Source organism: Bombina bombina, chromosome 5, assembly GCF_027579735.1.
Source record: "Bombina bombina isolate aBomBom1 chromosome 5, aBomBom1.pri, whole genome shotgun sequence".
In the NCBI taxonomy this organism is placed as follows: domain Eukaryota; kingdom Metazoa; phylum Chordata; class Amphibia; order Anura; family Bombinatoridae; genus Bombina; species Bombina bombina.
The window spans coordinates 528,130,278-528,149,754 of NC_069503.1; the positions used below are offsets into that span (position 1 = coordinate 528,130,278).

Here is a 19,477-nt window from a genome sequence, read left to right on the forward strand (position 1 = left end):
GACTAACTGCGGGTCAGTGTCAACAGGGCTTCTTCTTTCAAATTTTTCTCGGCTTCAACGAAGCAGGATTTTTTATTGGGTTGTGGTTCAGGCCTAGTGCCCTCAGTTTGGGCCACCTATTGTACCCTCCCGTCTTGGCATTCAGTGTCCTCTTTAGCTTGGGTATTGATTTCCCAAAAGTAATGAATGCAGCTGTGGACTCTTTCCATTTAAGAAGAAAGACATAAATTATGCTTACCTGATAATTTCCTTTTCTTCTGATCGAGTCCTCAGCTCGTAATTTTATGTGGGGCGTCCTTATTTTCTTCTGGCACCTTTTCACCCTATTTCTTCTACTGTTCCTTATTTCTTGGCAGAATGACTGCGGGATGAGGGGAGTGGGTGGAGTATTTAAGCCTTTGGCTGGGGTGTCTTTGCCTCCTTCTGGTGGCCAGGTTCTTATTTCCCAAAAGTAATGAATGCAGCTGTGGACTCTTTCCATCAGAAGAAAAGGAAATTATCAGGTAAGCATAATTTATGTTTTGTATTATTTTGTTCACATAAAGAAAACAGATATGGGGGTTGTCTAAGCCGCGGCCTTGTTAAGACGCATTCACTTAAGCTCCTGAAAGAATTCAAAACTAAAGCTGATTCTTACTTGAAATTTACAGTATCTCTCCCAGCTGAGGGTATATTCAGACAGCTGAAATCAAGAGGCTCAAATACATATGTATGTTTATATAGCTATCATCTTCTAGCCCGGGACTAGAAGGAAGAGACCTTAGGCTGCGGTCTATTACAAACATCGCCACATCCTCCCCCCCCCCCCCCCCCCGAGCACTGGGGTTATTAGGCTCATTATGGCTACATCTAATGGGGATGAATTTCGAGCAGAAATTCACACTCTTCTAGTTCAGCTTGAGTACCAAATGTACTGTAACTATGACGACTTGATCACACTGGTACGAAATAGAGATCTAAGGAGACCTTCGACAAGTGCTGTGAGACTGGAGCCTAGCGCATCAATTAGATCCCAGACGAACACGACTCAAATCACAAAGAGTGCTCAACTAACATAACCCCTGTTCACCAGCTACATGTGCTCATCGAAAGAAAGAGAAGATCAGGAGGTCACTAATGCAGTGAGTGACTTACATGTGTTAGCGCACTCTCTTGAGAAGCTACACGCAGACACACACCGCCTATTGATGAGCAACGGGAACGGACCACAACGGCTCCACCGACACATGGTGATCAGCTGACCTACTCTACATTGGATCTATATATCAGGAAGGAGAAGAGAGGTATGTCCGGTATGTACGGCTCTTCAGGGAGATGTGGCCGACACACTGAAGAGCTATTTAAAAATTATTTGTCAATCAGAGCATAAACCAGAGGCACCCTTCTTCAAAACGAGTCATGATGTAGAATCGGGTTTGGTCGAAGTAGCTCTTACTGCAGTCCATACCGGTGGCCCTATCCTTGAGACTTTGCACATAGATACGGAATCCTTAAGCTCCAATATACCACAATTACTTGGGAACATTCCCTGCTCTAGTATTGTCTTCTCTACACCGGTAGCAGATATCCCATTACAACTGATAAACACACAAAAATCTCACACTCCGAGAGGAGTGGGATAGGGCTACCAATTTTAAATGACAGACAAGAAGTAGTTTATAAGATATGTAATGTTCATATCTGCTCGCTTATGTTTAACTGGTTTTTTTTTAGCCCTCAATGCTGTCAACTGAATGCCTTTATTTTCTGGATTACTACATGTTACCTTTTCAAGTTTTATACAACTCTTACAGCTCAGACTTGGGAGACTTTGTCATGGAGTTTGCTCTAACATTTAGACGATCCCCATACTTTTTATTTCTTGTTTTCATAAAGATTAGGTTTAATGTATGATGCCCTGCAATACTAGGCAAAATTTTTGTTTTAACTTTTGATTGTATAGGTTATTGCCATAGATATTATTTACTATAAGCTCTCTTTATGTATCTTCATGTATCCTACCTTACTACATAATGCTAAGGATAATTGTGCGTGTTACCAATTTTGTTTGGACCTCTAATATTAATATAGAAAGAAGACACATACTCTCATTACCAGAACTACCTTAACTCATAGCGCTCTCGCAATCGGGCTTCAATTTTTAGTTTAGTACACAAGAGGCTCCAATATATAATCTACCTATTCTCTAAGCATAGTACAGAGTTTTCCTGTGTGGTTAGAGCATTCATGCTTTTCTTTGTCCTCCAAGTACAGTACTGATATCTGGGTACACCTAGACTTAGACTTGTCGCCCATTCTGACTAGGGACCACACTTGACATACACTATAAGCTCTTAAATAACAAGATAACAAAATTTATGCTTACCTGATAAAATTCATTCTTTCCGGATATGGAGAGTCCACAACGTTAAGTGTCACTCCCCTACCCATAATCCCCAGTCATTCAACCAAAGGGAAATGGAAAAGGAATAACACAAAGGTGTAGAGGTGCCGGAGGTTTAGTCAAAAATAACTGTCTTAATAAAGGTTGGGGTCGTGGACTCTTCATATTCGGAAAGAAAGAAATTTGTCATAAATTAGCATAAATTTTGTTTTCTTTCCTAAGATATGGAGAGTCCACGATGTCATTCAATTACTAGTGGGGACCAATACCCAAGCTAGAGGACACAGAATAAACAGGGAGGGAAAACAAGATAGGCAGACCTAAACAGAAAGCACCACCGCTTGACGAACCTTTCTCCCAAAAGAGGCCTCAGCCGAGGCAAAAGTATCAAATTTGGAAAAACTATGCAGAGGACCAAGTTGCAGCCTTGCAAATCTGTTCCACAGAAGCTTCATTTTTGAAAGCCCAAGAAGAGGATACAACCTTAGTGGAATGAGCTGTAATTCTCTCAGGAGGCTGCTGTCCAGCAGTTTTATAAGTAAAACAAATGATACTTCTCAACTAGAGGGAAAGAGAAGGAGCAGTAGCCTTTTAACCCTTACGCTTTCCTGAGAAACAAACAAACAGGGTAGAAGACTGGCGAAAAATCCTTAGTCGCCTGTAGGAAGAATTTTAGAGCATGCACAACATCCAAGTTGTGCAACAGACGTTCTTTATGAGAAGAAGGATTGGGACAGAGAGAAGGAACAACAATTTCCTGATTAGTATTTCTATCCGAAACCACTTTAGGAAGAAACCACAATATAGTATGAAGAACCGCCCTATCCGCATGAAATATAAGGTAAGGGGAATCACACTGCAAAGCCGAGAGTTTAGAAACTCTCCAAGCAGAAGAGATAGCAATAAGAAACAAAACCTTCCAAGATAGCAACTTAATATCTATGGAATGCATTGGCTCAAACGGAGCCTGCTGCAAAACTTTAAGAACAAGATTAAGGCTCCAAGGAGGAGCAACAGGTTTAAACACAGGCCTGATTCTGACCAGGGCCTGACAAAAAGATTGAACATCCCCAGACGCTTGTGTAACAAAATATATAATGCAGAAATCTGACCTTTCAGAGAACTGACTGATAACCCTTTCTCCAGACGTTCCTGGAGAAAAGACAAAATTCTAGGAATCCTGACCCTACTCCAAGAGTAGCCCTTAGATTCACACCAATAAAGGTATTTACGCCATACCTTATGGTAAATTTTTCGAGTAACAGGCTTGTGAGCCTGGATTATGGTCTTAATGACCGACTCCAAAAATCCAAGCTTAGACAGAACTAAGCTTCAAGCAGTCAGCTTCAGAGAAATTATATTTGGATGGAGGAATGGACCCTAAGTTAGAAGGTCCTTTCTCAGACGTAACCTCCAAGCTAGCTGAGATGACATCTTCACTAGGTTTGCATATCAGATCCGATGCTCTCTCCTGTTTTGATACGAGCAATAACTTGTTGAAGGAGCGGAAACGGGTATGCTAGACCGGAATCCCAAGGAACTGCCAGAGTATCTATCAGATCGGCCTGAGGATTTCTTGACCTTGAACCGTACCCTTGAAGCTTGGCGTTCTGCTGAGACGTCATCAGATCCAACTCCTGCACCCCCATTTGAGGGTTAACCTGGAGAACACCTCTGGATGGAGAGCCCACTCCCCGGGATGAAAAGTCTGTCTGCTCAGGAAATCCGCTTCCCAGGAATGTGGTTGGCAGACAACAATTGTGAGCTTCTGTCCACTGAATAATCTGTGCCACCTTTTGATGTAAACCACTGAGGTGATGTTGTCCAACTAAAACCAGATAAACCGGGCTAAAACCAATTGAGGCCAAGCCATCAGAGCATTTTAAATCACTCTCAATTCCAAGATGTTTATGGGTAGAGCAGACTCTTCCCGAGTCCCTAGTCCCTGCGCCTTTGAGTCCCAGACTGCTCCCCAGCCTAGCAGGCTGGCGTCCATGGTCGCAATCCCCCCAGAAGGTCCTCGAAGCATAAGACAGATGGTCCTGAGAAAGCCACCACGGGAGAGAGTCTCTTGTCGACTAGTCTAGATCTATCCTCTGAGACAGATCTGAATGGTCTCAGTTCCATTGTCTGAGCATGCATAATTGCAGAGCTCTCAAATGGAATCGAGCAGAGGAAATGATGTCCATGGAAGCAACCATCAGACCAATTACCTCCATACATTGAGCCACTGATGGCCGAACAGTAGACTATAGAGAGGCGCAAGAGGAGAGAATTCAGGATTTTCTGACCTTCGTCAGAAAAAATTTCATAGATAGGGAATCTATTATGGTCCCTAAGAAAACCACCCTTGTAGCTGGAACAAGGGAACTCTTTTCCAGATTCACTTTCCAACCATGGGAACGTAGAAAAGACAACAAGATCTCTGTATGAGAGTTTGCTTGTTGAAAAGATGGCGCCTGATCCAATATGTCGTCCAGGTAGGGTGCCACTGCTGTTCCCCAAGACCTGATCACTGCCAAGAGAGCCCCCAGAACCTTTGAGAAAATTCTGGGAGCTGTGGCAAGGCCAAACGAAAAAGCCACAAACTGAAAGTGTTTGTCAAGAAAGGTGAATCTCAGGAATTTGTGATGATCCCTGTGGATGGGAACATGAAGATACGCGTCCTTCAGGTAGGTCTATGGTAGTCATGAACTGACCCTCTTGGACCAAAGGAAGAATGGACAGAATGGTTTCCATTTTGAAGGACTTTACCCTGAGAAACTTTTTGAGTTCCCTCTTTTTTGGGCACCACGAACAGATTTGAATAGAATCCTAGACCCTGTTCCCTTACTGGAACTGGAACAATCACTCCCAGGGAGGAAAGGTCCTGAACGCAGTTCAAGAATGCCTCTCTTTTTACCTGGTCTGCATATAATCTTGAGAGGTGGAATCTGCCCCGGGTAGGGAAAGTTTTGAATTGTATTTTGTAACCCTGAGATACTATGTCTACAACCCAAGGATCTGGGACATCTCGCCTCCAAGCTTGACAAAACAGGTAAAGTCTGCCCCCAACTTGATCCGATCCCGGACCGGGGGCCAACCCTTCATGCTTACTTTAACTCAGCTGAGGGTTTATTTGATTGCTTCCCCTTATTCCAATACTGATTGGGCTTCCAAGAAGACTTGGACTGCTCCTGCTTGGAAGAGGGAGAGAAAGACATTTGACCTTTGAAGTTATGAAAGGAATGAAAATTACTTTGACGTCCTTTGAGTCTGTTCTTCTTGTCTTGCAGTAGAAAAGACCCTTTTCCAACCGTAATATCAAAAATTATTTCTGCCAGACCAGATCTGAACAAGGTCTTACCCTTGAAAGGAAGCGCCAGAAGCTTAGACTTAGAGGTAACATCAGCTGACCAAGATTTTAGCCACAATGCCCTGCGGGCTAGGACAGTGAAGCCAGACATCTTGGCTCCCAGTTTAATAACTTGCATGTTAGCATCAGAAATAAAGGAATTGGCTAATTTGAGAGCCTTAATCCTATCTTGTATCTCCTCCAACGGAGTCTCTACTAAAATTGATTCAGACAAGGTGTTGCACCAATAAGATGCCACACTTGCTACCGTGGCAATACAAACTGCAGGTTGCCATTGAAGACCTTGATGAACATACATGTTCTTCAAATAATCTTCCAGATTTTTGTCCTTTGGATTCTTAAAGGAGCAGCTATCCTCCTATAGGGATCGTAGTTCTCTTAGCCAGAGTTGAAATAGCCCCTTCTACTTTAGGCACCGTGCGCCAAGAATCTTTAATGGAGTCGGCAACAGGAAACTCCTTTTTAAATACGGGAGACTCCGTCACACGGTCTGAGACAGGAAACACTTCCACAGAGGAAGGAACATCATAGTATTTATTAAGTTTACTAGACTTCTTAGGGTTGACAACAACAGAAGTATCGGAGTCGCTCAAAGTAGCCAATACCTCCTTTAACAGTACACAAAGGTGTTCAAGCTTAAATCTAACTTTTACTTCAATATCAGATGATAATACTGTCCGAATCTGAGATTTCACCCTCAGAGGCTACTGACGTATCCTCCTCATCAGACTTATGAGGGAGGGCAACCTGCGTGGCAGTAGTTGAAACAGAAACCTTACTATCTGAATGTCTAATTTTCCTCTTGTGTTTTCCGAGCATAGGAAAAGCAGATAATGCCGCAGATTCTGCAGAAGATACCTGTGCAGCAAAATCTGCCGGCAAATAAACTCCTTCAGGAGGCTAAGAGGAACTGCAGGGCACTGTATGTGACGCCATAGAGGCTTGGGACGTTTGAGGAGAAAGCTGTGGCATTGCCTGAACAGCAACATCCTGAGAGACAGCAGGCAACAATTTATCTTTAAATTTAAGTGTTCTAGTTAAGCATGCAGCACAGAATTGCATAGGCAAAATAATTTGTGCCTCTAGGCATAACAAGAATTTTTTTTAAAAGAGACAGTCTTCCATGCCCATAATACTAAATAAAAAATTCCCCCAATTGTAGAATTTTTTTAAATACAGTCACTTTAAGAATTTTTAATACCACAACCACATTATGCAAAAATTCTTTAAAATAATAAACAGGCCACCTACACCTCAGACAGGCTGAGGTGCCTTACTGTAAAACTTATACACAATTTAGCTGCCAGAAGTCTCTAAAGCGATCGTGCAAGTCTCCAAGACCTAGAAGACAAAAGCACTTAACTGCTGTCTAGCTGTCTGGCAGGAAGACAGCTCACAAGGCGTGAAAGGACACATACTCCTTATAGGCACCTGTAGAAAAAGAAAGAACAGAGTAACCAACTCTGGCTTTCTGTACCATGGGCAGCATTGTGTTAGGAAACAAAGCAAGACTTACCTCACAACTTCCTTACTGCTTAAAAGCCACCACTACTCTACTGAAGAGATTGACGTGGACCCAAATCCTTGCTTGCAGGGCAAAGTACCCGAAAAAGGAATTCATTTCTTCAGACACCAAACTTCACCTCCTCCATTGACAGAGGCAAAGAGAGTGACTGGGGATTATAGGTAGAGGAGTGACACTTTACAGCTTTGCTGTGGTGCTCTTTGCTGCCTCCTGCTGGCCAGGAGTGATATTCCCACTAGTAATTGAATGACGTTGTGGAATCTCCATATCTTAGGAAAGAAATATACACCTAAAAATCCCCCCCCCCCCCCCAACAACAAGAAAATTTTGTTTTTTGTTCTTTACCATTTATGTCAATCTTACATACCCTAGTTAAGTATAAGCTGTGTTTATTCACTGATATAATCTCACAGATATCATTAGACCCCCTCGAAAAGATGAATAAAATGACTACCATATTTTATTCATCTTTTCGTAGCCAAAAGGCCCATAAGCGGCCAGCTAAATAGTCATGTACAAATTGCTATCATCATTATAAAATGGAGGTTTCAGAAATCCATATTATGCTATCCTTCCTTGCTCTTACTTATAGCATTGTTTATTGTTTAACTGCAATTATGCAATTTATGTTTCATGGTATGTATTGTACATTTACTTTATTGCGAAAACTCAATAAAAGAATATTGAAAAGAAAAAAAAACATATGTTTTGCTATCAACTTCTTTTATTTTTTATTTGGTCATTCAAGCTGACTCAATTTTCTTTTTTAATATTCTAGATGTACGGCTACGGAAACTAGCTGAGGAGAAGGAGGAGCTTTTGTCCCAGGTAAACAACTTGTTCATGTCAGAACATTGGCCTATTAAAATCAAACATTTAAAGGATCATTATATTGGAAAAATTATATACTCTGATTTCTTATAGCATAATCATTAGGAGTAATGAAACAACGTACCTTTTCGTAGATGTTTAAATGTGTAAATGTTCTGTTCAACATTTTTTTTTTTAACATGATCTAGATTAGAAAACTAAAGTTGCATCTGGATGAGGAGCGCCAAAAACATTTGAAGAATGAAAACACGACAACTGATTCAGCAGGACTAGAGAATGGTTCTGACTTGCAACTAATTGAAATGCAGAGTATGTGCCTGTTTTTCATTTCATTTTATTGTATCTACATTTAAGCTTGTGGTTTCCCTGTCATTTATAATTTGTACTGATGTCACAGAAATATTAACTGTGTAGTTAAAATACATGTCCCTCTTTGTGTGTATGTGTATGTACACATGTATGTATGTTTGTGTATATATACTGTGTGTATGTATGTATGTGTATATATATATATATATATATATATATATATATATGGTATATACATATGTGTATATATATATATATATATATATATATATATATATATACACATATACACACACTCTCCGGCCACTTTATAAGATACACCTGTTCAATTGCTTGGTAACACAAAATGCTAATCAGCCAATCCTATGGCAGCAACTCATTGCATTTAGGCATCTAGACGTGGTGAAGACGACTTTCTGAAGTTCAAATCAAGCATCAGAATGGGGAAGAAAGGGGATTCAAGTGACTTTGAACGTGGCATGGTTGTTGGTGCCAGACGGGCTTGTCTGAGTATTTCAAAAACTGCTGATCTACTGGGATTTTCACGCACAACCAGAGTTTGCAGAGAATGGTCCGGAAAAGAGAAAATATCCAGTGAGCTGCAGTCGTGTGGACCAAAATGCCTTGTTGAGGTCAGAAGAAAATGGGCAGACTGGTTCGAGATGATAGAAAGGCAACAGTAACTCAAATAACCACTCGTTACAACCCAGGTATGCAGAATACCATCTCTGAATGCACAACACGTCAAGCCTTGAAGCAGATGGGCTACCGCAGCAGAAGACCACACCGGTGCCACTCCTGTCAGCTAAGAACAGGATACTGAGGCTACAATTCGCACAGGCTCACCAAAATTGGACAGTAGAAGATTGGAAAAATGTTGCCTGGTCTGATGACTCTCGATTTCAGCTGCGACATTCAGATGGTAGGGTCAGAATTTGGCGTAAACATGAAAGCATGGATTCATTGTGCCTTGTATCAACGGTTCAGGCTGATGGTGGTGTAATGGTGTGGGATATTTTCTTGGCACACTTTGGGCCCCTTAGTACCAATTGAGCATTGTTTAAACGCCACGGCCTACCATGTCCATCCCTTTATGACTACAGTGTACCCATCTTCTAGAGGCTACTTCCAGCAGGATAATGCACCATGTCACAACGCTCAAATCATCTCAAACTGATTTCTTGAACATGACAATGAGTTCACTGTACTCCAATGGCCTCCACAGTCACCAGATCTCAATCCAATAGAGCACCTTTGGGATGTAGTGGAACGGGAGATTCGCAGCATGGATGTGGAGCCGACAAATTTGCAGCAACTCCGTGATGCTGTCATGTCAATATGGACCAAAATGTCTGAGGAATGTTTCCAACACCTTGTTGAATCTATGCCACAAAGAATTTGTTCAGTTCTGAAGGCAAAAGTGGGTCAAACCTGGTACTAGCAAGGTGTACCTAATAAAGTGGCCAGTTAGTATATGTGTGTGTGTGTGTGTGTGTGTATATATATTTCTCCTGTTAAGTGTAGTCAGTCCACGGGTCATCCATTACTTATGGGATTATATCTCCTCCCTAACAGGAAGTGCAAGAGGATCACCCAAGCAGAGCTGCTATATAGCTCCTCCCCTCTACGTCATACCCAGTCATTCTCTTGCACCTAACTAATAGATAGGACGTGTGAGAGGACTGTGGTTGTTAAACTTAGTTTTTATTTCTTCAATCAAAAGTTTGTTATTTTAAACAGCACCGGAGTGTGTTGTTCTTTCTCAGGCAGCATTAGAAGAAGAATCTACCTGAGTTTGTGTATGATCTTAGCGGTCGTAACTAAGATCCATTTGCTGTTCTCGGCCATTCTGAGGAGTGAGGTAACTTCAGAACAGGGGACAGCGGGCAGGGTTCACCTGCAAGGAGGTATGTTGCAGTATATTATTTTCTAAGGAATGGAATTGACTGAGAAAATACTGCTGATACCGATGTAATGTAAGTGCAGCCTTAAATGCAGTAGTAGTGACTGGTATCAGGCTGATATGTATGTATGTTTACACTGAGGTATTTCTAGGGAATGGAACTTCACTAAGAAAATACTGTATACATTTAACTTATATTTGAGCCTCCACTGCAGTGAAAGCGACTAGCAGCAGGCTTATTAATAACATTTCATAATTTTATATTTAAAACGTTTACTGGCATGTTAATCGTTTTTCTCTGAGGTACTTGGTGATAAAACTTTATGGGCATTATTTTTCCACATGGCTGTCGTTTGTTTATGAATAAAATCAGTTTACTGAGCTTCCCCACTGTTGTATTATGAGTGGGAGGGGCCTATTTTGGCGCTTTATTGCGCAGTAAAAATTCAGTCACAGTCTTCCTACTTCTTCCTCCATGATCCATGACGTCTCTACAGAGCCCAGGGGTCTCCAAAACTAGTTTTGAGGGAGGTAATCACTCACAGCAGACCTGTGAGACTGTGTTTTGACTGTGATAAAAACGCTTATATTAAATTGTTATCCGTTTTTGGGTACTAAGGGGTTAATCATCCATTTGCTGGTGGGTGCAATCCTTTGCTAACTTAATGCATTTACTGTGAAAATTTGGTTGCTATAACTAATTTGGTTCATTGTTATTTCAACTGTGACAGTTTTTTGTGCTTCTTAAAGGCACAGTAACGTTTTTTATATTGCTTGTAAATTTATTTGAAAAGTATTTTCCAAGCTTGCTAGTCTAATTGCTAGTTTGTTTAAACATGTCTGACACAGAGGAATCTCTTTGTGCAATATGTTTAAAGGCCAATGTGGAGCCCAATAGAAATTTGTGTACTACTTGCATTGATGCTACTTTAAATAAAAGCCAATCTGTACATGTAAAGAAAATTTCACCAGATAACGAGGAGGAAGTTATGCCGACTAACTCTCCTCACGTGTCAGTACCTTCGTCTCCCGCTCAGGAGGTGCGTGATATTGTGGCGCCAAGTACATCAGGGCGGCCCTTACAAATCACTTTGCAAGACATGGCTAATGTTATGACTGAAGTATTATCTAAATTGCCAGAATTTAGGGGTAAACGCGACCACTCTGGGGTGAGAACAGAGTGCGCTGATAATAATAGAGCCATGTCTGATACTGCGTCACAATTTGCAGAACATGAGGACGGAGAGCTTCATTCTGTGGGTGACGGATCTGATCCAAGTAAACTGGACTCAGACATTTCAAATTTTAAATTTAAGCTTGAGAACCTCAGTGTTTTACTAGGGGAGGTTTTAGCGGCTCTGAATGATTGTAACACGGTTGCAATTCCAGAGAAATTATGTAGGCTGGATAGATACTATGCGGTACCGGTGTGTACTGATGTATTTCCTATACCTAAGAGGCTTACAGAAATTATTAACAAGGAGTGGGATAGACCCGGTGTGCCTTTTTCACCCCCTCCTATATTTAGAAAAATGTTTCCAATAGACGCCACCACACGGGACTTATGGCAGACGGTCCCTAAGGTGGAGGGAGCAGTTTCTACTCTGGCTAAGCGCACCACTATCCCGATGGAGGATAGCTGTGCTTTTTCAGATCCAATGGATAAAAAGCTAGAGGGTTACCTTAAGAATATGTTTGTTCAACAAGGTTTTATATTACAACCCCTTGCATGCATTGCGCCTGTCACGGCTGCGGCGGCATTCTGGTTTGAGTCTCTGGAAGAGACCATTAGCTCAGCTCCATTGGATGAGATTATAGACAAGCTTAGAGTCCTTAAGCTAGCTAATTCATTTATTTCTGATGCCGTAGTACACTTAACTAAGCTTACGGCTAAGAACTCCGGATTCGCCATTCAAGCGCGCAGAGCGCTGTGGCTTAAATCCTGGTCAGCCGATGTGACTTCTAAATCTAAATTGCTTAACATACCTTTCAAAGGGCAGACATTATTCGGGCCCGGTTTGAAAGAAATTATCGCTGACATTACTGGAGGTAAGGGCCATGCCCTGCCTCAAGACAGAGCCAAACCAAGGGCTAAACAGTCTAATTTTCGTGCCTTTCGTAACTTCAAGGCAGGAGCAGCATCAACTTCCTCCGCTCCAAAACAGGAAGGAACTGTTGCTCGCTACAGACAGGGCTGGAAACCTAACCAGTCCTGGAACAAGGGCAAGCAGGCCAGAAAGCCTGCTGCCGCCCCTAAGACAGCATGAAGTGAGGGCCCCCGATCCGGAAACGGATCTAGTGGGGGGCAGACTTTCTCTCTTCGCCCAGGCTTGGGCAAGAGATGTCCAGGATCCCTGGGCGTTAGAGATCATATCTCAGGGATATCTTCTGGACTTCAAAGCTTTTCCTCCAAAAGGGAGATTTCATCTTTCAAGGTTGTCAGCAAACCAGATAAAGAAAGAGGCGTTTCTACGCTGTGTACAAGACCTTTTAATAATGGGAGTGATCCACCCAGTTCCGCGGTCGGAACAGGGACAAGGGTTTTACTCAAATCTGTTTGTGGTTCCCAAAAAAGAGGGAACCTTCAGACCAATCTTGGACTTAAAGATCCTAAACAAATTCCTAAGAGTTCCATCGTTCAAAATGGAAACTATTCGGACAATCTTACCTATGATCCAAAAGGGTCAGTACATGACCACAGTGGATTTAAAGGATGCCTACCTTCACATACCGATTCACAAAGATCATTATCGGTACCTAAGGTTTGCCTTCCTAAACAGGCATTACCAGTTTGTAGCTCTTCCCTTCGGGTTAGCTACGGCTCCAAGAATCTTTACAAAGGTTCTGGGCTCTCTTCTGGCGGTACTAAGACCGCGAGGAATATCGGTAGCTCCGTACCTAGACGACATTCTGATACAAGCGTCAAGTTTCCAAACTGCCAAGTCTCATACAGAGTTAGTTCTGGCATTTCTAAGGTCGCATGGGTGGAAGGTGAACTTAGAAAAGAGTTCTCTATTGCCACTCACAAGAGTTCCCTTCTTGGGGACTCTTATAGATTCTGTAGAAATGAAAATTTACCTGACAGAGGACAGGTTAACAAAACTTCTAAATGCTTGCCGTGTCCTTCATTCCATTCAACACCCGTCAGTGGCTCAATGCATGGAGGTAATCGGCTTAATGGTAGCGGCAATGGACATAGTACCTTTTGCACGCCTGCATCTCAGACCACTGCAATTGTGCATGCTAAGTCAGTGGAATGGGGATTACTCAGATTTGTCCCCTATGCTGAATCTGGATCAAGAGACCAGAGATTCTCTTCTATGGTGGCTTTCTCGACCACATCTGTCCAGGGGGATGCCCTTCAGCAGGCCAGATTGGACGATTGTAACAACAGACGCCAGCCTGCTAGGTTGGGGCGCTGTCTGGAATTCACTGAAGGCTCAGGGATCATGGTCTCAGGAGGAGAAACTCCTTCCAATAAACATTCTGGAATTAAGAGCGGTTTTCAATGCTCTTCTGGCTTGGCCTCAGTTAGCAACTCTGAGGTTCATCAGGTTCCAGTCGGACAACATCACGACTGTGGCTTACATCAACCATCAGGGAGGGACAAGGAGTTCCCTAGCGATGATGGAAGTCTCAAAGATAATTCGCTGGGCAGAGTCTCACTCTTGCCACCTGTCAGCGATCCACATCCCAGGCGTGGAGAACTGGGAGGCGGATTTCCTAAGTCGCCAGACTTTTCATCCGGGGGAGTGGGAACTTCATCCGGAGGTATTTGCCCAACTGCTTCGGCGTTGGGGCAAACCAGATCTGGATCTCATGGCGTCTCGCCAGAACGCCAAGCTTCCTTGTTACGGATCCAGGTCCAGGGACCCTGGAGCGGTACTGATAGATGCTCTGACAGCACCTTGGGTCTTCAACATGGCTTATGTGTTTCCACCCTTCCCGATGCTTCCTCGATTCATTGCCAGGATCAAACAGGAGAGAGCATCAGTGATTCTAATAGCGCCTGCGTGGCCACGCAGGACCTGGTATGCAGATCTAGTGGACATGTCGTCCTGTCCACCATGGTCTCTGCCTCTGAGACAGGACCTTCTGATTCAGGGTCCTTTCAAACATCCAAATCTAATTTCTCTGAGGCTGACTGCATGGAGATTGAACGCTTGATTCTATCAAAGCGTGGATTCTCGGAGTCAGTGATTGATACCTTAATACAGGCTAGGAAACCTGTTACCAGGAAAATTTACCATAAAATATGGCGTAAATACTTGCATTGGTGCGAATCCAAGAGTTACTCATGGAGTAAGGTTAGGATTCCTAGGATATTGTCTTTTCTACAAGAAGGTTTAGAAAAGGGTTTATCTGCTAGTTCGTTAAAGGGACAGATCTCAGCTCTGTCCATCCTTTTACACAAGCGTCTGTCAGAAGTTCCAGACGTTCAGGCTTTTTGTCAGGCTTTGGCCAGGATTAAGCCTGTGTTTAAAACTGTTGCTCCACCGTGGAGCTTAAACTTAGTTCTTAACGTTTTACAGGGTGTTCCGTTTGAACCCCTTCATTCCATTGATATCAAGCTGTTATCTTGGAAAGTTCTGTTTTTAATGGCTATTTCCTCGGCTCGAAGAGTCTCTGAGTTATCGGCCTTACATTGTGATTCTCCTTATCTGATTTTTCATTCAGACAAGGTAGTTCTGCGTACTAAACCTGGGTTCTTACCTAAGGTAGTCACTAACAGGAATATCAATCAAGAGATTGTTGTTCCATCATTGTGCCCTAATCCTTCTTCAAAGAAGGAACGACTTCTGCACAATCTGGACGTCGTCCGTGCCCTGAAATTTTATTTGCAGGCAACTAAAGATTTTCGCCAAACTTCTTCCCTGTTTGTCGTTTATTCTGGACAGAGGAGAGGTCAAAAAGCTTTGGCTACCTCTCTCTCTTTCTGGCTTCGTAGCATTATACGTTTAGCCTATGAGACTGCTGGACAGCAGCCTCCTGAAAGAATTACAGCTCATTCTACTAGAGCTGTGGCTTCCACTTGGGCCTTTAAAAATGAGGTGTTACGGTTACCCTTAGTCTCGCTGAGAGATGGACCGCTTAGTAGCCTGGATTCCTATTGCTGAAGAGGGGAGAAACTGCTTTCCATAGTATTCTATATGAGTCTCGCAAATGTAGAATAATCCCCCTTAGCTGTAGTACAGCTAGGATACCCTTCTGCCCACAAAAACGAGTCAACGCTGCGATTGAGGGACAACCAAGAACTGAGGACTGGGATGCCCAGCCTGCTTTTTATTTAGGTTACATGCACACAGGGCACTCCCAGGGGGGGAAGCATAAAATCCCCCATCACACATTTAGACAAAGCCCTTGGACAGGCCACCGCAGATAACAAGTACACACAAGAAAACAATTGAGTCCTTCTTATCACCTAGCAGTGAATGCTTATCACAAACTTAATTACAGTACACAATATGCTAGGAAACCTGCCTCAGAAAATAGTTTTCTCAAAACTGAACAGAGTTAACCCTTTATGAAATAATACTTGTTACAGTTTTCTTGGAGCCCTTCTTAGGCGCTGGCTTGGCTGGTTCAGGCATTGCTGCTGGGAAATAAGTTTCTTCACAACAAAATAACTAATGCTTCTGTAACAGTGCTCCCTTTCTGTGGAACACTCTGGCAGACACGGTCTGACCCCTTTTCGGGGCAGACTAAGGCTGTCCAGACCGCTGGTTATGCGGGGCTGAGGTCGGTTTGTCTGGACAACCCGTCGGCGTTGCCATTCTGTTTCCCAGGTCTGTAAGTAATGGTGAAATTGAAGGGTTGCAACGATAAACTCCAACGTAATAGCCTGCCATTATCTCCAGAGACCCGGTTCAGCCACACCAACGGGTTATGGTCGGTGACCAGAGTGAACTCCTGCCCATATAAATAGGGAGTCAATTTCTTTAATGCCCACACCAAAGCCAAACACTCCTTTTCGACCGCTGCATAGCTGACTTCGCGGGGCAGGAGCTTCCGGCTGATGTAGGCAACTGGATGCTCCCCTCCATCTTCGCCTACTTGGCTGAGGACGGCTCCCAGCCCGAACATGGAAGCATCTGTGTGGACGATAAAACGTTTGTTAAGGGCTGGAGCCGCCAAGACAGGAGCGTTAATTAGAGCATTTTTGAGAGCCTGGAAAGCCGTTTCACAGTGGGGAGACCACAGGACCTGTCGAGGTAAGTTCTTCTTGGTCAAGTCAGTCAGGGGTTTGGCAAGTGTGCTGTAGTCTGGTACGAACCGTCTATAGTACCCTGCCGTGCCCAGGAAGGCTAGGACCTGAGTCTTAGTGATGGGGGTGGGCCAATTGGCGACAGCTTCTATCTTGGCCGGCTCTGGTCGCTGCTTTCCACACCCCACCCGGTGACCCAGGTACTGTACCTCGGCCATCCCAAAGTGGCATTTTTCTGGCTTCAGAGTCAGGCCAGCAGCCCGGATCTGATCCAGAACCATTCCTATGTGAGCTAAGTGGTCCTCCCATGACTCACTGTGGATCGCTATGTCGTCCAGGTAGGCGCAAGCAAAACTCTGGAAGCCATCCAGGAGCCTATCCACCAAGCGCTGGAATGTAGCTGGGGCATTCTTCATCCCAAACGGCATTACCCTAAACTGATATAAGCCGAATGGGGTGACGAATGCCGACTTGGGGATAGCCTCCGGGGCCAGGGGAATCTGCCAGTAACCTTTGCAGAGGTCAATAGTGGTCAGGTAATTTCCCCTGGCTATACGATCGAGTAGCTCGTCTACCCTGGGCATAGGGTAAGCGTCCGTCACGGTCTTTTCATTGAGCCTCCGATAGTCTACGCAGAACCGGGTGGTCCCATCTTTCTTGGGCACCAAGACAACTGGGGAGGCCCAGGGACTATCGGAGGGCTCAATTACCCTGAGTTGGAGCATCTCATCGATCTCCTTCTTCATTCCTATCCTAACTGCTTCGGGGATTCGGTACGGAGCCTGGCGCAAGGGAGCTTGTCCCGGAGTATCTACCTGGTGGGTGGTTAAAGTAGTGTACCCTGGCTTCGGGGAGAAGGTGAGGTGTTTGGACTGTAGGAGTTGGTTGAGCTGCTCCCTTTCAGTGGGGCTAAGTCGGTCTCCTATCTGAACCTGAGCCACTATACCTGTGGGGAGACTCTTTTCTAATAGGTCTGGAATGGGTAGACTGTCGGGGCCTTCCTGAGGGGAACAACATACGGCCGTCACGTTCTCTGGTCGCTCAAAATATTCCTTGAGCATGTTTACATGGAATGTCTTTCTAAGATTGTTGTCGTGGCAGCTAGCTATCACATAAGTGGTGTCTCCCCTTTTCTCTACGATCTGGTAGGGGCCCTGCCAGGACGCCTGCAATTTGTCTGTCTTCACCGGCTTAAGTACTAACACCTTTTGTCCTATGGTAAAGATTCTCTTTCGGGCCCCCCGATCGTACCATACTTTCTGTCTTCTCTGGGCCGACTGGAGATTAGCCCGCACGGATTTGGCTAATTGCTCCATTCGGTCCCTGAGTTCCAGCACGTATGGCACAATGGGGACACCGTCAGTCTCAATCTCTCCCTCCCAGTGCTCCCGGATCAGGTTTAGGGGTCCCCGTACCTTTCTTCCGTAGAGCAACTCGAAGGGAGAGAACCCTGTCGTTTCCTGGGGCACCTCCCGATAAGCAAAAAGGAGGTGCGGCAGGAAGCGTTCCCAGTCTCGGTATTCCTGAGTGAACGTCTTGAGCATTTGCTTGAGGGTCCCATTGAACCTCTCACACAGCCCGTTCGTCTGGGGGTGGTATGGGGAGCTCAGGAGGGACTTAATTTTGCAAACCTGCCAGAGTTGTTTGGTCAATTCAGCCGTAAATTGGGTGCCTCGGTCGGATAGGATTTCTTTTGGAAATCCTACCCGGGAGAACACCTGTACTAGTGCATTCGCTACCGTATCCGCTTGTATGTTGGATAGGGCGACAGCCTCTGGGTACCTGGTAGCGTAGTCCACTACGGTAAGAATGTAGCGCTTACCGGAGGGACTAGGGGTAGCCAGTGGTCCCACTAGGTCAATAGCAACCCGGCTGAAGGGTTCCTCTACAATGGGCATATTTACTAGATGGGCTTTAGGGTGATCGCCTCGCCTTCCTACTCGTTGACACACATCGCAGGTGTTACAGTAAGTTCTAACGTCAGCGTGTACCCCTGGCCAAAAGAACGTGTGAGTAATGCGGTGTAGGGTACGGGTTACAGCTAGGTGGCCTGCTAAGGGGATGTCATGGCCTATCTTGAGGATTTCTTGACGGTATTTGTGGGGCACTACCAGCTGTCGCCTACGCTGTCCCCTTTTCTCTGTCCAGCGGTATAGTTTCCCTTTTTCCCATAAGAATGTTTCATTATCTGCCCCGCCCCCTCCGGTCTCTGCTCGTTCCCGGTACTTTTGTAAGGTCGGGTCAGTCTTAGACTCTGTCTCGAAAGCATCTGGGGTGTCCCAGGGTATGGGGCCTAACATGTCAGGCAATGTCGGGGTAGGTCTTAACTGTGTCTCCCGCACTGGTGAGAGTTCTCGCTCCGTCCGGGCTTGGGCCCGTGTAGTCACTGGGTCCGCCTCGTTGTTGCATACTGGAGCATAAGCAGAAGTCATGGGGCCCAAATCATTGCCCAGTAGTACTTCGGCAGGTAAATTATCCATTATGCCCACGTTCACAGCCCCCTTTCCCGCTCCCCAATCAAGATGCACTTTAGCTGTTGGAATTTTGTACACATCCCCCCCCGCCACTCTAACGGCCACAGTCTGTCCAGATCGCTTGTGCTCCGGCACCAAATGACTCTGTACCAGCGTGATAGTAGCCCCTGTGTCTCTCAATCCCTCGGTAGATCGCCCCTCGAGCCATACCTTCTGCCGATGGTGCTGGCGGTTATCTGAGGCAGCATATACAGGGTCCGCCTCGTGAAGCGGCCCCAAATATTCCTCCATAGGGGCCTCTTGGTTAACACAGAGGGTCCGGGCTGGACGATATGCCCCAGAGGGGTAATTGTAATTCCTGGGTGTCTGGTGCGTATTAAGGGGGCAGCTAGCCATGAAATGCCCTGGTTGCTTGCATCGGTGGCAAGTCGGTCTGGGACGCTCAGAGCTGTTATTGGGTGGTCCTGAGTGTCGGGCGGGCCCTGCGGGCAC

The 19,477-nt window shown here is 44.7% G+C and overlaps 1 protein-coding gene across 8 annotated transcripts in view; it reads left to right on the forward strand.

Moving 5' to 3' along the window:
- LRRFIP2 (LRR binding FLII interacting protein 2) overlaps positions 1-19,477 on the forward strand; it is a 658,447-nt gene that overhangs the window by 597,299 nt on the left and 41,671 nt on the right. For all 8 annotated transcript variants that reach the window (XM_053714454.1, XM_053714450.1, XM_053714453.1 and 5 more), the window contains 2 exons: positions 8,042-8,091; positions 8,283-8,403. In XM_053714454.1, the coding sequence (XP_053570429.1) occupies positions 8,042-8,091; positions 8,283-8,403 (171 nt within the window). The remainder of the gene's footprint in view (positions 1-8,041; positions 8,092-8,282; positions 8,404-19,477) is intronic.